This window comes from Dendrobium catenatum, unplaced genomic scaffold (assembly GCF_001605985.2).
Source record: "Dendrobium catenatum unplaced genomic scaffold, ASM160598v2 fragScaff_scaffold_370, whole genome shotgun sequence".
NCBI classification, from domain to species: domain Eukaryota; kingdom Viridiplantae; phylum Streptophyta; class Magnoliopsida; order Asparagales; family Orchidaceae; genus Dendrobium; species Dendrobium catenatum.
This window is the reverse complement of record NW_021318832.1, coordinates 5,579,786-5,593,670: the sequence shown is the minus strand read 5'-3', so window position 1 is coordinate 5,593,670 and position 13,885 is coordinate 5,579,786. Positions and strand designations below refer to the sequence as shown.

The 13,885-nt window shown below is 37.6% G+C and overlaps 1 protein-coding gene across 1 annotated transcript in view; it reads left to right on the top strand.

Moving 5' to 3' along the window:
- The window catches only part of LOC110095458 (tRNA ligase 1), a 93,160-nt gene that overhangs the window by 26,043 nt on the left and 53,232 nt on the right, over positions 1-13,885 (top strand). Inside the window, exons 16-17 of the mRNA XM_020821003.2 lie at positions 1,229-1,294; positions 1,395-1,684. Coding sequence (XP_020676662.1) covers positions 1,229-1,294; positions 1,395-1,684 — 356 coding nt within the window. The remainder of the gene's footprint in view (positions 1-1,228; positions 1,295-1,394; positions 1,685-13,885) is intronic.

The following is a 13,885-nucleotide window of genomic DNA, read 5'->3' as shown; positions in this document are numbered from 1 at the left end:
TGTTACTTCTCTCATATAAAAAAGGCTACAAGGTGCTAATGGCCATAGAACTAGGTCATGAAAGTGAGAAAGAGAGGCAAGTATAGACTTGAATCTTCTAATGATATCGATGAAGCTTAGTTCATCTTTGATAGGTAGAGTGACATCTTCAGCATATTGACAACATCGAAGTCACTCAACAATTGTCTGATTCCTCTCTATGATAGTTCAAAATTTATCGAGTATCTTTATGACATAGTTACGTGTGAAGGAAAAATCATTCTCTATATATTGAGCTAGTAAGGAGGAGAGATCTTATGCCAGAACAAAGATTAATGGCAAAGGAGCAGCCTTCAAAACCTTGTTAGATCAAAGATCGATGGCCCTTAGACAACTCACATGTTATATATATATATATATATATATATATATATATATAATTTTAAACCATTTCAAATATTTGTTATTTTGATTATGTATAATCATTATTAGTGGGCAGACAATCAATCCCTTTATCCATAATAATGATCAACGGAGGGGAAATGAACCTGATGTCGAACCAAAGATAAATGTGTGAGGCGATCTTTAAAACCTTTGAACCAAAAATCGATGATGCGGGGTATTCAATTCGCTAGATCAAAGATTAATGAAAATTCATTTATTCACTTGTATTTGTGCACGAGAGAATGAAAGAGAAAGAAAATTGAATTTATAGCTATGCTTGTGTGAAGAAGTTATCCAGATTTTAGATTGTTGGGGGTTGGCCTGTAGGACTTTAGTGATTTGAGCTTGATGTTGCTATGTTTAGATGCCTGGGATCTCATGTGAGCGTTAATGAAGAAACTGAGAAATATTCAACAAACTAGGGAGATGCTTGGGTGTGGTCAAATGATGGTGAGGGGAGAAAAGGAGAGCAGGGCTAGAGACATCGTTGGAGGAATTATTATGAGCAGTGGGGATGTATTGGTAAGATGCAAATGAGACTCTACATGTTTGAAATTTCGTTAATATTAATTGCGATTCCTTCTATCAGTCATGATTTTTCTAGCTTATCTTATCATTTTGTTGCATCACTCAATTAGTATAGATTTAATGGGAATTTGACTTTTAATTGAACACAATGGATAAAATGACTCATGTAGCTATCCCCATCTAGTGGGATGAAGGGTTGATGTTGTACTCAATTATAATTATATTATTTACGTTGCTACTGTTTATTCTGCAAACTGATCTCTTGTTATTTTGCAAGGCAAATGAGAATCTGGGGAACATCAGCTAGCAAGCAGAGAGAGATTAGTAAAATGTTGGATGAATGGTGATAGCTAGCTTTGTGCTTTGCTTCTTTTTATATTTTAATTTATTTGTTTTCACTTCTGCTATTGCTGTTGCAAAGCCTTTATAGTCTACATTTGCAGGGCAGTTTATATTCGACGGAAGTTTGGACACAGACAGTTGTCATCGTCAACCTATCTTTCTGAAGCTGAACCTTTTCTGGAGCAGTATGCTAGACGTAGTCCACAGAACCAGGTTTTGATAGGATCTGCTGGAAATCTTGTTAGAGTTGAGAATTTTCAGGCTATCATTGAAGGAAGTAGAGACGAAGAGGGTGATCTTAATCCTGATGAGGATTCAGCTCCTTCTAGTCCCATCACCACAAATTTAGACATGGTTACAAAAGATGAGGGTCTTATTGTGTTCTTCCCAGGTAAATTTTGTTTTTTAATTTTAATTTTCTATTTTTTAATGAAAACAAATGTTATCTTACTTGAACATCTATGTTAGACCCTGAAATGCTTATTTGAAGCAACGAAAAATTCTTATCTCTTATGACAGTGGGTTTGTTTTATATCATTCTTTTGTTTATTCACATATAACGGATCTTCGGGCTTATTTCTTATGGTGCTTTGAGCAGTAATTTGTGCAGCTATTAAACTTGTCTGCTCCTTAAGTTGTTACCATTGATCCAAAACAAAGAGAGTTGAAAGCAAGGTTTAAAATTGCGTAAATAAGCCTCGAGACGTTTTTTGTCTGTGAGGCGAGGCGTAAGCCTCGAGGCGGTGTGAGGCGTAAGCCTCACGGACGCAGAATTGCGTAAATGAGAATTTAAGGGTTTTAGCAGGTAAATAGTAGCAAGATTCTATCATACAATAAAAATATCTAAATGACAAATGGAATTAGTGGAAATTAAGAAAAGAGATGCAATTAAATCTTATTCCAAAGTACAAAACCACAAAATTATTGTCTATCAAAACTCCCAAAGTACAAATAAGAAGGAACATATATAATCCAATCATGTCACATCACTAAATGGTTATTCCAGGAAATATTCTTTTCAAATTGTATCTATGAATGTCATATCTTCATCATCTTCAATATGACTCACTTTTCTCTTCCCTGTTCAATAAGAATGCAAACTTTGTCATGTTACTTGCACACTTGATATAAATATAATGTAATAGTATATAAGAAGTTGTGGAATACTTTTATTTGAATGTTGTACTGCAGAGCTAGTGGATGTGTGTGGTGTGGCACTAGTGGATGTGCCCACTTGATCTGCTTCGCCCCTCAAGACATCCACGCTTAGATCCTCTAGTTGCAAGTCTGATAATGATAAATCTGTCTCATCATCTATGAACCACTCATTATCAGATGCCACATCATCATAAACTAAAGGGTCCTTATCATCCTTCAATCCTTTGTTTCTTAACCTTCTTTCTCTCAACCTCTTGTTGTGTATAATATACACAAGGGAGTTTATTCTGAGTGTTGAAAGTTGATTTCTTCTCTTTGTTTGCACTTGACTATATGTACTCCAGTTTCGCTCACACCCAAAAGAAAAATAAGTGAGGCCCAAAACTCTAACAACAAAACTCTGTAATTCAGGGGTGGAATCACCAAATTGGATCCACCATTCAACTATTTTCAAGAAGAAAGATGATAATCATAATATATTAAAATGTTATGCATTTAAAAAAATAAGTATACCTGGAGTCCGATTGACAATAGTTGATTTTGCTGCTTGCAGACCAAAAAATTCCTCCTTATTCCGAAATAGAACAAGTTGTAAATCTGCAAGCTCCCAAACGGTCTGGTCCGGTATAAGGCGTTCCATGCAATGATACAAGACAAGCTTCACCTCAGGGTTTGAGGATTTCCTCTCTGAATATTGAAATTGAGGATTGAGATAATACGTCGCTGCATGTAGATGACGGTGTAACTGTACCTCCACTCTCACTCCCAAAGTAAGCACCATGTTCGATCCTTTCATCAAATTGCTCATGTTGTAAATATTTGGCCGTCGTACTCTTTTTCATATAAGTTGTAATTTCCTCCTTCACGTTATCTGTAACATTCGCACAAGGTGCTACATTCTTATGTGAGCCGAATAAGTGTTCATTCATGCGAGTTAATCCTCCCTTCACCACTTTATCACAAAAATTGCATTTTAAATAAACATACGTATTCTCGCCGCCTCCTACATCAACTTGTACACTGTACTTCCAAGAAGGATCACGCATGAATGATGTATTAGACTTTTCCTTGCCCCTAACCATATTTCCTAAAGCACAAATGCAAAATAAAACAAAAAATCTCAAAAAAATTAAAACCCTAGATTTTCTTTCATTTGAAAAAAATCTTTTGTTGAACTAAAAAAATACCTAAAATCGTTTCTGGACTTCTCCTAGAGGGCGGCCAGACACTTCAAGTTCGCCAGAGTGAGGCGGCGCCAGCGGTAGAGGCGGCGGGAAGGGAGGCCGAGTGGATGTGCGGGAGGGGAGGCCGAGCGGACTTGCGGGTTTTTTGCTTGCTTGGTTCGGGTAGGCTGTATGAAAGGGGAGGAAGAAGCTTATTTCACTTAAGTTTAAGTGAGTGGGTCCCAGTTTTTTGAGGCGTACGCCTCACAAGGAATTACGCAATTCTGCTTTGAGGCGCGCCTCACCGTGGAAGAGGCGTACGCCTCATGAGGAACCATAATTGGGCAGGTAATAAGGCATTTTTGCCTTGAATTGCGCAAAGGCGCACCTCTGATTGCGCAATTTTAAATAGAGGTTGAAAGAGAACTCTCTTAAATTTGATCAAGTGAATTTAGTGTTTTAACATCTTAGGCTTGATACTTGGGTTTAGAGCTTAGCGGTGTGCATGCCAAGTGTGATTTTAAATAGGATTTTTGGCCAAGGCCAATAGAACTGATGCAAGGTGGGAAGTGGAGGCAGTTGGTGCGTAGGATACCTTCTTGAAGAAGTCATTATTCTTTTGTTATGTAATATATTTTCGTGAGTGTAAGTAGAAAGAGAAAGAGGCTGGGATAAAGAGGGGGGGGGGGTGATATTCGATGGGGTTAAAGAGGTATAGAATGAGAAAAAGTAGAGGTTATTATACACGATTAGGAGAAAATTTTATGACTTTGAAAAGTAAAAAAATAATTGGTTGCCTCAAGATCGAGTGTAAACTATAAGCATAAAGCAATTATTCAAGGAACTAGTGAACTTATATTGCTAAAAATTATCCAAGAAGCTTTGAAGATTGAAAATCTTGAAGATATGTTGTGATAATAAATTTGTCATTGACATTGTCCACAACTCATTATAGTATGATTGAACTAAACATGTGTTGATCTGCAATTAAAACAAAAAAGAGAGAGAGAAAGTCGCTTACCTGCTCTGCCTCGCACCTCGTTGCACGTTCACAACCTCTCCCGCACGACCCACGTTGCTGTCCATGTCGCACGATTTCCTCACGACATCAAAAGGCCGAAGGAAGGGAGGGATTTGGCTGCTCTCTCACTCCCTCCCTCTCTCTCGCGATCCCTTTCGCTCTCTCTCAAACATGTGTTGATCTGCAATTAAAACAAAAAAGAGAGAGAGAGAGAAAGTCGCTTACCTGCTCTGCCTCGCACCTCGTTGCACGTTCACGACCTCTCCCGCACGACCCACGTTGCTGTCCACGTCGCACGATTTCCTCGCGACATCAAAAGGCCGAAGGGAGGGAGGGATTTGACTGCTCTCTCACTCCCTCCGAGCTCTCTCCCTCTCTCTCTCGCGATCCCTTTCGCTCTCTCTCCTTCCTATAAGATCGGGAGTTAACGACATTTGATAAGAATCAACGATTGAAGCTCGATCGTTGAGAAGGTAAGTTTCTCCCTGTTCGGCTCCTTCGTCGCCGGTCTACTTCCCCCTTCAGTGACGTTCCCCTCGTGCGGGATTGGAAGTTACGACAGTTCATAGCTGTCAATGGCGCAAAATAGCGCGCCATGGCGCACGGCGCAGCGTGGCGCACCTACGGCACCATGTTCATGGCGAGGCGCGTGTTTAAAATAGCGCGCACTATTTGCGCCACATGTGAGCCATAACGCATTGCGTACGGCGCAAAATAGCGCGCCAAATTGTTTTTAAATTTTTGTATACTTATGAATATTTTTTATATTTAAAAATATATCTATATTTGAAGATAAACGACTATTCATTGCCCTAATTTCACGAAAGATTTTCTGTTTGCTGCATCCGCCGAACACATCCCGCAGTCCCTAAGTCGAGGTCGCTGAATCTATCCCGAAGTCGAAGGTTTTCTGTTTTCTATTTGCTGCATTCGCTACTTCCGCCGAATCCAGCCGAAACTGTCCCGAAGTTGAAGTCGTTGTTTCCGCCAAATCGTCCCGCAGAGTAGTGCTTTTGCCAAATCCGCCCCCTCCTTCGTCTGTTCCAATCTATGTTGCACCGATACACCTATTTATGAAGGCGTGCTGTATCCGATACACCAATACATCGATACGTCTCCGATACTCCACCGATACGTGTCGTATTTACTATTTAGACGTATCCAATTAAAATACTATTTAATTTCAAAAGGATACGCGTATCCGATGCACGTGTCCGTTGAAAAACAAAAAGAAATTCAGAAAAAAAAATATGTGTCGTATTTACTTCCGCAGTTGCGAGCAAAGTTCTCTCATTTCCGAGATGGATTTGAGTCTCTTTATGATATGAGAATATTAGAAATTACTAATCTTTCACTTGATGAGCCTGAATTAAAAGCTATGATATTTATTGAAGATGATATAGAAGTTCAAAGACAAACCACTGAAGAAGCTAATCATATTATTCCTTATATTGAATAGTTGAAACTTTATGTGCTAGACAATTTATGTTTATGCTTTTGTTGTTGTACTAGACATTTAATGCTTACTTATATTTTGATATTATAAGCTACAAGGCTACAAATGATGTTGTTGTCATTTTTTTTTGTAATTTCAAATATTATGCTTTGATTGATTTCTTAATTTTTATGTATGATTTATAAATTATGATGCCGTGTCCGCGCCGTATCCGTATCCTGTATTTTTAAGAATTGGCGTGTCCCGTATCCGTATCGTGTCGTATCCGTGTCGCCGTATCCGTATCGGTGCAACATAGATATATATGAAAGGAATAAACTTATATTCTGTTATAAAAGTAAGAATAGTTAAAATTTTATTAAGAAAATAATTATGCTTTTTTTTTCTCTGCTACTTTTGCAAGAGAACAAAAAATTCTCTTACAATTGAAATTATTTATTGTCTATATTTTTTATTTAAAATCTAAACCCCAATCAATAAATTTGTTCACTTTCTTTATAAATTTTTTTTCTCTCTTTAAATTTCAAGTCCCAATGTGTAATTGCCTTTCACTTACTTAAAAGAAATTATCATCTATTATATTTTTCGCCATTATCCCAAGAGAATTGATGTTGAATGTTTTGCATATGACAATCAATATTTTTATTTGTTTAGGGAGTGTACTCTCTTGCAGAAAACTTCGTTGCAGAGCAGTTGAGATCGGTGCTTTCTGATATGCAAGTTGATGTGGTAAGTTTCATAGTAAGGTTTGCAGTAGAATTTTGTGTTTTGTTGTAATCAGATAACGAGAATGCTTTTTTTCTTCAGGTTAGATTATAGGTGGTAATTGTGGTTGATGAGTTATCCTATTCTTTAATTTGTGAATTGTGAATTGTGTATTGTAGCAGTAGATACTATTTTGTTCATGTGTGTGCAAATAGAAAAAAAAAGCTTCCTATAAGCTGCTTTTTAAGGGACTGTTTTCGTTCTCATGATTGGAAATTAATTTTTTTTCCTATTGCATGTGTTTAAATTTTCGACAATAGAAAGGGTTTTGAAAGTGACTATTTATTTATGAAAATAACAAAAATGTTATTTTTAACCATGAAAAATTGAAAAGTAGGAGGGGTTTGTATGATAGTCAACACAATGGAGAAGATGTGAAAATGTTATACATAGTGAACAAAAATTACATTAATTGATAACATTATTCTCTGCATCTTAAAATCGAGTCCTGACTGACACCATATCTAAGTTATGAAATTTAATAATTTTTTATAATAGAAATATGCACTATTTATTCTAATTGTTTTTTTCTTGTTATTAAAGATATATATATATTTGTGTGTGTGTGTATATATATATATATATATATATATATATTTGTTGGCAATCACTCAATTACGTATAGATTCTAATGGGAATTTGACTTTAATCTGACCATGGATAAAATGATTCAACTGTAGCTTCCATCTAGTGGGATGAAGGGTTTGATGTTGTACTCCATTAATAATTATATTATTACGTTGCTCTACTGTTTATTCTGCAACTGATATTCTGTTATTTTGCAGGCAAATGAGAATCTGGGGAAATCAGCTAGCAAGTCAGAGAGAGATTAGTAAAATGTTGGATATGAATGGTGATAGCTAGCTTTGGTGCTTTTGGGCTTCTTTTTATATTTTAAGTTTATTTTGTTTTCACTTTCTGCTATTGCTGTTGCAAAGCTTTATAGTCTACATTTGGAGGGCAGTTTATATTCACGGAAGTTTGGACACAGAAGTTATCATCGTCAACCTCACATTCTTTCTGAAGCTGAACTTTTCGGCGGCAGTAATGCTAGAACGTAGTCACAGAACAGGTTTTGATAGGACTGCTGGAAGATCTTGTTAGAGTTTGAGAATTTTCAGGCTATCATCTGAAGGAAGTAGAGACGAAGAGGGTGTCTTAATCCTGATAGAATTCAGCTCTTCTAGTCTCACCAAAATTTAGACATTGGTTACAAAAGATGAAGGGTCTTATTGGGTGTTTTTCCAGGGGTAAATTTTTGTTTTTTAATTTTAATTTTCTATTTTTTTAATGAAACAAATGTTATCTTACGTGAATCTATGTTAGAACCTTGAAATGCTTTTGAAGCAACGAAAATTCTTATCTCTTATGACAGTGGGTTTGTTTTTATATCTATTCTTTTGTTTATTCAGCATATAACGGATCTTTCAGAATTTGTGGCAAGCTATTAACTTTGTCTGCTCCTTAAAGTTGTTAACATTGATCAAAACAAAGCGATTGAAAGCAAAGGTTTAAAAAATTGCGTAAATACAGCCTCGAGACGTTTTTTTTAATCTGTGAGGCGAGGCGTAAGCTCGAGGCGGTGTGAGGCGTCAGCTCAGCGGACGCTAGAATTGCGTAAATGAGTAATTTAAGAGTTTTAGCAGGAAATAGTTAGGCAAGATTTATCTACAATAAAAATATCCTAAAATGAAAAATTGGAATTAGTGAAATTAGAAAGAGATGCAATTAATTTTATTCCAAAGTACAAAACCACAAATTAATGTCTAATCAAAAACTTCCCAAAGTACAAATAAGAAGGAACATATATAATCCATCATGTCACATCACTAAATGGTTATTCACATCAGGGAATCTTCTTTCAAATGTATCTATGAATGTCTATCTTATTATCTTCGATGTGACTCAACTTTTCTCTTCCCGTTCAATAAGAATGCAAACTTTTGTCATGTTACTTTGCCACTTGATATAAATATAATGTATAGCATATAAGAAGTTGTTGGGAATCTTTTATTTGAATGTTGTACTGGGAGAGTAGTGGATGTGTGTCGGTGTGGCACTAGGTAGAATGTGCCCACTTGATCTGCTTCGCCCTTCAGACATCAACCTTAGATCCTCTAGTTGCAAGTTGATAATGATAAATCTGTCTCATCATCTATGAACACTCATTATCAGATGCCCACAATCATCATAAACTAAGGGGTCCTTATTCATCTTTCAAATCTTTGTTTTTCTTCAACCTTTTTCTCTCACCTCTTGTTGTGTATAATATCACAGGGGAGTTTATTCTGAGTGTTGAAAGTTGATTTCTTCCTCTGTTGTTTGCACTTCTGACTATATGTACTCCCAGTTTTTGCTCAGCACGCCAAAAGAAGAATAAGTGAGGCCCAAAACTTAAACAACAAAACTCTGTATTCCAGGGTGGAATCACCAAATTGGATCCACATTCAACTATTTTCAAGAGAAAAGAATGATAATCAATAATATATTAAAATGTTATGCATTTAAAAAATAAGTATACCTGGAGTCCGATTGACAATAGTTGATTTTGCTTGCTGCAGACCAAAAATTCCATCCTTATTCCGAAATAGAACAGTTGTAAATCTGCAAGCTCCCAAACGGTCTGGGTCCGGTATATAGGCGTTCCATCAATGATACAGACAAAGCTTCACCTCAGGGGTTTTGAGGATTCCTCTCTGGAATAATTGAAATTGAGGATTGAGATAAGCTTTGGTGCATGTAATGACGGTGTAACTGTAAACCTCCACTCTAACTCCCAAAGTAAGCACATGTTTGAATCCTTTCATCAAATTGTCATGTTTGTAAATATTTGGCCTCGTTACTTCTTTTTCATATAAGTTTGTAATTTCCTCCTTCACGTTATCTGTACATTCGCACAGGTGCTACATTCTTATGTGAGCCGAATTCAACCATAATAGGTCAGGCGGCAATCAGCAGTTGTGTTATTCATGCGAGTTAATCCTCCCTTCACCACTTTATCACACAATAATTGCATTTTAAATAAACACATACGTATTCTCGCCGCTCCTACATCACTTGTACACTGTACTTCCAAGAAGGATCACGCATGAATGATGTATTAAGACTTTTCCTTTGCCCTAACATATTTCCTAAAGCACAATGCAAAATAAAACAAAAAATTCAAAAAATTAAAACTAAATTTTCTTTCGACTTTGAAAAAATCTTTTGTTTGAACATACAAAAAACATAAAAAAGAAAAATATACCTAAAAATCGTTTCTTGGACTTCTCCATAAGAGGGGCCGGCAGGACAACTTCAAGGTCGCAGAGTGAGGCGGACCAGCGGTAGGGCGGCGGGAAGCGGGCCGAGTGGAATGTGCGGGGGGGAGGCCGAGCAGACTTACGGGTTTTTTTGCTTGCTTGGTTCGGGTAGGCTGGTAATGAAAGGGGAGGAAGAAGCTTATTTCACTTAAGTTTAAGTGAGTGGGTCCGTTTTTTTTGAGGCGTACAGCTCACAAGCGAATTGCGAATTTCTGCTTTAGGGCGCCTCACCGTGGAAGAGGCGTCCCTCTGAGGAACCATATTGCGGGCAGGTAATAAGGCATTTTTGCCTTGGAATTGCGCAGAGGCACACCTCTGATTTGCGCAAATTTAAACAGAGGTTTGAAAGAGAACTCTCTTAAATTTGATCATGTGAATTTAGTGTTTTTTAACATCTAGGCTTGTTAGCTTGGGTTTGAGCTTAGCGGTGTGCATGCCCAAGGAGATTTTAATAGGATTTTTGGCCAAGGCGCAATAGAACTGTGCAAGGTGGGAAGTTGGAGGGCAGTTGGTGCGTAGGATACCTTTCTTGAAGAAGTCATTATTCTTTTGTTATGTAATATATTTTGTGAGTGTAGTAGAAAGAGAAAGAGGCTTGGGATAAAGGGGGGGGGTGGTATTAGATGGGGTTAAGAGGTATAGAATGAGAAAAAGTAGAGGTTATTATACACGATTAGGAGAAAAATTTTATGTTGAAAAGTAAAAAAATATTGGTTGGCCCTTCAAGATCGAGTGTAAACTATAAGCTAAAGCAATTATTCAAGGAACTAGTGAACTTAATATGCTAAAATTATCAAAGGAAGCTTTGAAGATTGAAAATCTTGAAAGATAATGTTGTGATAATAATTTGTCATTGACATTGTCCAACAACTCAACACAAACTCATTATAGTTTGATTGAACTAAACATGTGTTGATCTGCAATTAAACAAAAAAAGAGAGAAGAGAGAAAGTCGCTTAACTGGCTCTGCCTCGACCTCGTTGCACGTTTCACGACTCTCCCGCGACGACCACGTTGCCTGTGCAGGTTGTACGATTTCTCGCGAATCAAAAGGCCGAAGGAAGGGAGGGATTTGGCTGCTCTCTTGTCACTCCTCCCTCTCTTCTCACGATCCCTTTCGCTCTCTCTCCTTTCCTGTAAGATCGGGGAGTTAAACGACATTTTGATACGGAAGCAACGATTGAAGCTCGATTCGTTGGAAGGTTAAGTTTCTCCTGTTTCGGCTCCTTCGTCGGCCCCGGTCTACTCCCCCCTTCAGTGACGTTTCCCCTTGGTGCGGATTGAAGTTACACAGTTCATAGGCTGTAATGGCGCAAAAGTAGCGCGCGCCATGTGCGCACGGCGCAGCGTGGCGCACTACGGCGCCATGTTCATTTGGCGAGGCGCGTGTTTAAAATAGCGCGCGTATTTGCTGCCACATGTTGAGCCCCATCGCGCATATGCGCACGGCCAAAATAGCGCGGCCAAATTGTTTATAAATTTTTCGTAACTTATGATATTTTTTTAATATTTAAAAATATATCTATATTTGGAAGATAACGGATTCATTCATCTGCCTAATTCACGAAAGATTTTCTGGGTTTGCTGGCATCGCCGAACACATCCCGGCAGTCCTGAGTCAAAGGTCGTTGAATTAATCCCGAATCGAAGCGTTTTCTATTTTCTAATTTGTTGCATTTCGCTTAACTTCCGCCGAATCCAGTCGATACTGGCCCCGAGTTGAAGTCATTGTTTCGCCAAATCGTCCCGCAGAGTAGTGCTTTTGCAAATCTGCCCCCCTTCGTCTGTTCAAAAAAACATCTACCGAACTGACTCTGTTTTTGCACTCGTCTGTTCGCACAGCTCTGTTGTTGGCCCTCGGCTATTTCGTACTAAGAATTTCAACTTAACATGTATGCTCGAGTACCGTTAGGTACAGGCTCGGGTACCGCTAAGTAAATGCTCGGTACGCCTATGTATATGTTGATACGCTCGATGTACACGCTAGTTACTTGCTCTTAACGGCTTCGAGTACAAACTAGGGTACCAGCTCGGTACAACTAGGTAGATGCTTTAGTACACACTCGGTATTTGCCTAAGTACAGATGATATCCGCTCGGTAACCCAGCTATGTAAATGCTCGCGTTACCGCTCGGTACATGCTCTACGGTCGTATTTAAACAATCGTTGCTGAGTTACATGCTTTGTAACCAACTCGGTAGAGCTCGTACAACTAGGTACAAGCTCGACTATGCTCGGTATTGCTAAGTACATGCATGATACCGCTCGGTACTGCTATGTAAATGCTCTGGTACCGCTTGGTATTGGAAGATTATCTCAAGATGTAGCTGAAGAGATAAAATCAGTAATGAATTAAGTTTATACATTAGGGGTGAAGGACTTTTTGGTATTCCTACAGCTGTAAGACAAAGAACTACCGATCTCCAGGTATCATTATTTTCAAAAAAATTAAGACAATGTTTGTTATATAATATTGAAAAAATCATTCTTCCAGCTGATTGGTGGTTGGCATATGGACAAGGAGCTCCCAATTTACAAAGCTTTGCTATCAAAGTCCTAAGTTTAACATGTAGTTCATCTGGATGCGAACGCAATTGGAGTATTTTTGAACATGTAAGTATTTTACAATTATATGTTGATTTTTTATATATGTTCATTATAGTAATGTAATAATATTTTAATTACACTTCATAGCAAACGAAGAAGCAAATTGGATCATGGTCGCTTAAAGGATTTTAGTTATGTGAAATATAATGAGCACTGATTTCGGAGATTCAATCATCGTGATGTCATTGATCCTATTTCTTTGCTGAGATAGATGATGCAAATGAATGGCTAACAGGAAATTAGATGATGAGTCTGATGAAGAAAATGACTTTATTGCTGGAAGGAAGATTAACTTGGACAAGTGTTACTAAAGCTACTGGTGTTTATGATAAAAGCTATAATATTCGGGAAAGATTTAAAGGGAAAGAGAAAGAATCATCAATTAGGCATGATGTTGCTATAGAATGATGATGAGGGTGATGAAAGAGGATTATGAAGTAGGAGACAATGTTGAAGAAGATAATGAAGTTTTTTTAACATTTGCTGATGATGCATGATTCCCAAGAAGAGTAGATTAAATTCATATTTGATCTTTTAAAAAAAGATTGTAATATTTGAATTATGAGATATTTGGATGTTACTTAGTCGAACTTATATATGTTATGGTTGTCTTTTATTATTATGTAGCTTGTCTTTCATTTTTAATAATATTTCATATTCATGCTTATTATTTTATATTTTTTATATAGCTTGCGCCATGTTCAAAATAGCGGCGCTGCCCGCGTCGTGCGCTATGGGCCATGGCTCCAAATGGACCTTTGTGCCATGGTGCGCCATTTCACCGTTAACAGGTATGCGACAGTTTGATCGGAAGCAGTCACGGGAGCTCGTTCATTGCGAAGTTACTTTCCCCCTTTTTGTGTCGGCTCTTCGGCTCCCTCGTGCCGACCGACTTCGCGCCTCCGACAACTTTCCCTTCCTGTGGGATCAAAAGGAGGGGAGCTCGCTGTGTGTGAAGGTAACCCTTTACGCACTTCTCCGGCCAAAATCGCGTGGATCCACCGAACCGAGGGATTGTGTTTTTATTTTTATTTATATATAAATATATAATATAATTCTAATTATAATTATATTAATTAAATACGATTATTATTTTTAATTAATCAAAATTTATATATTC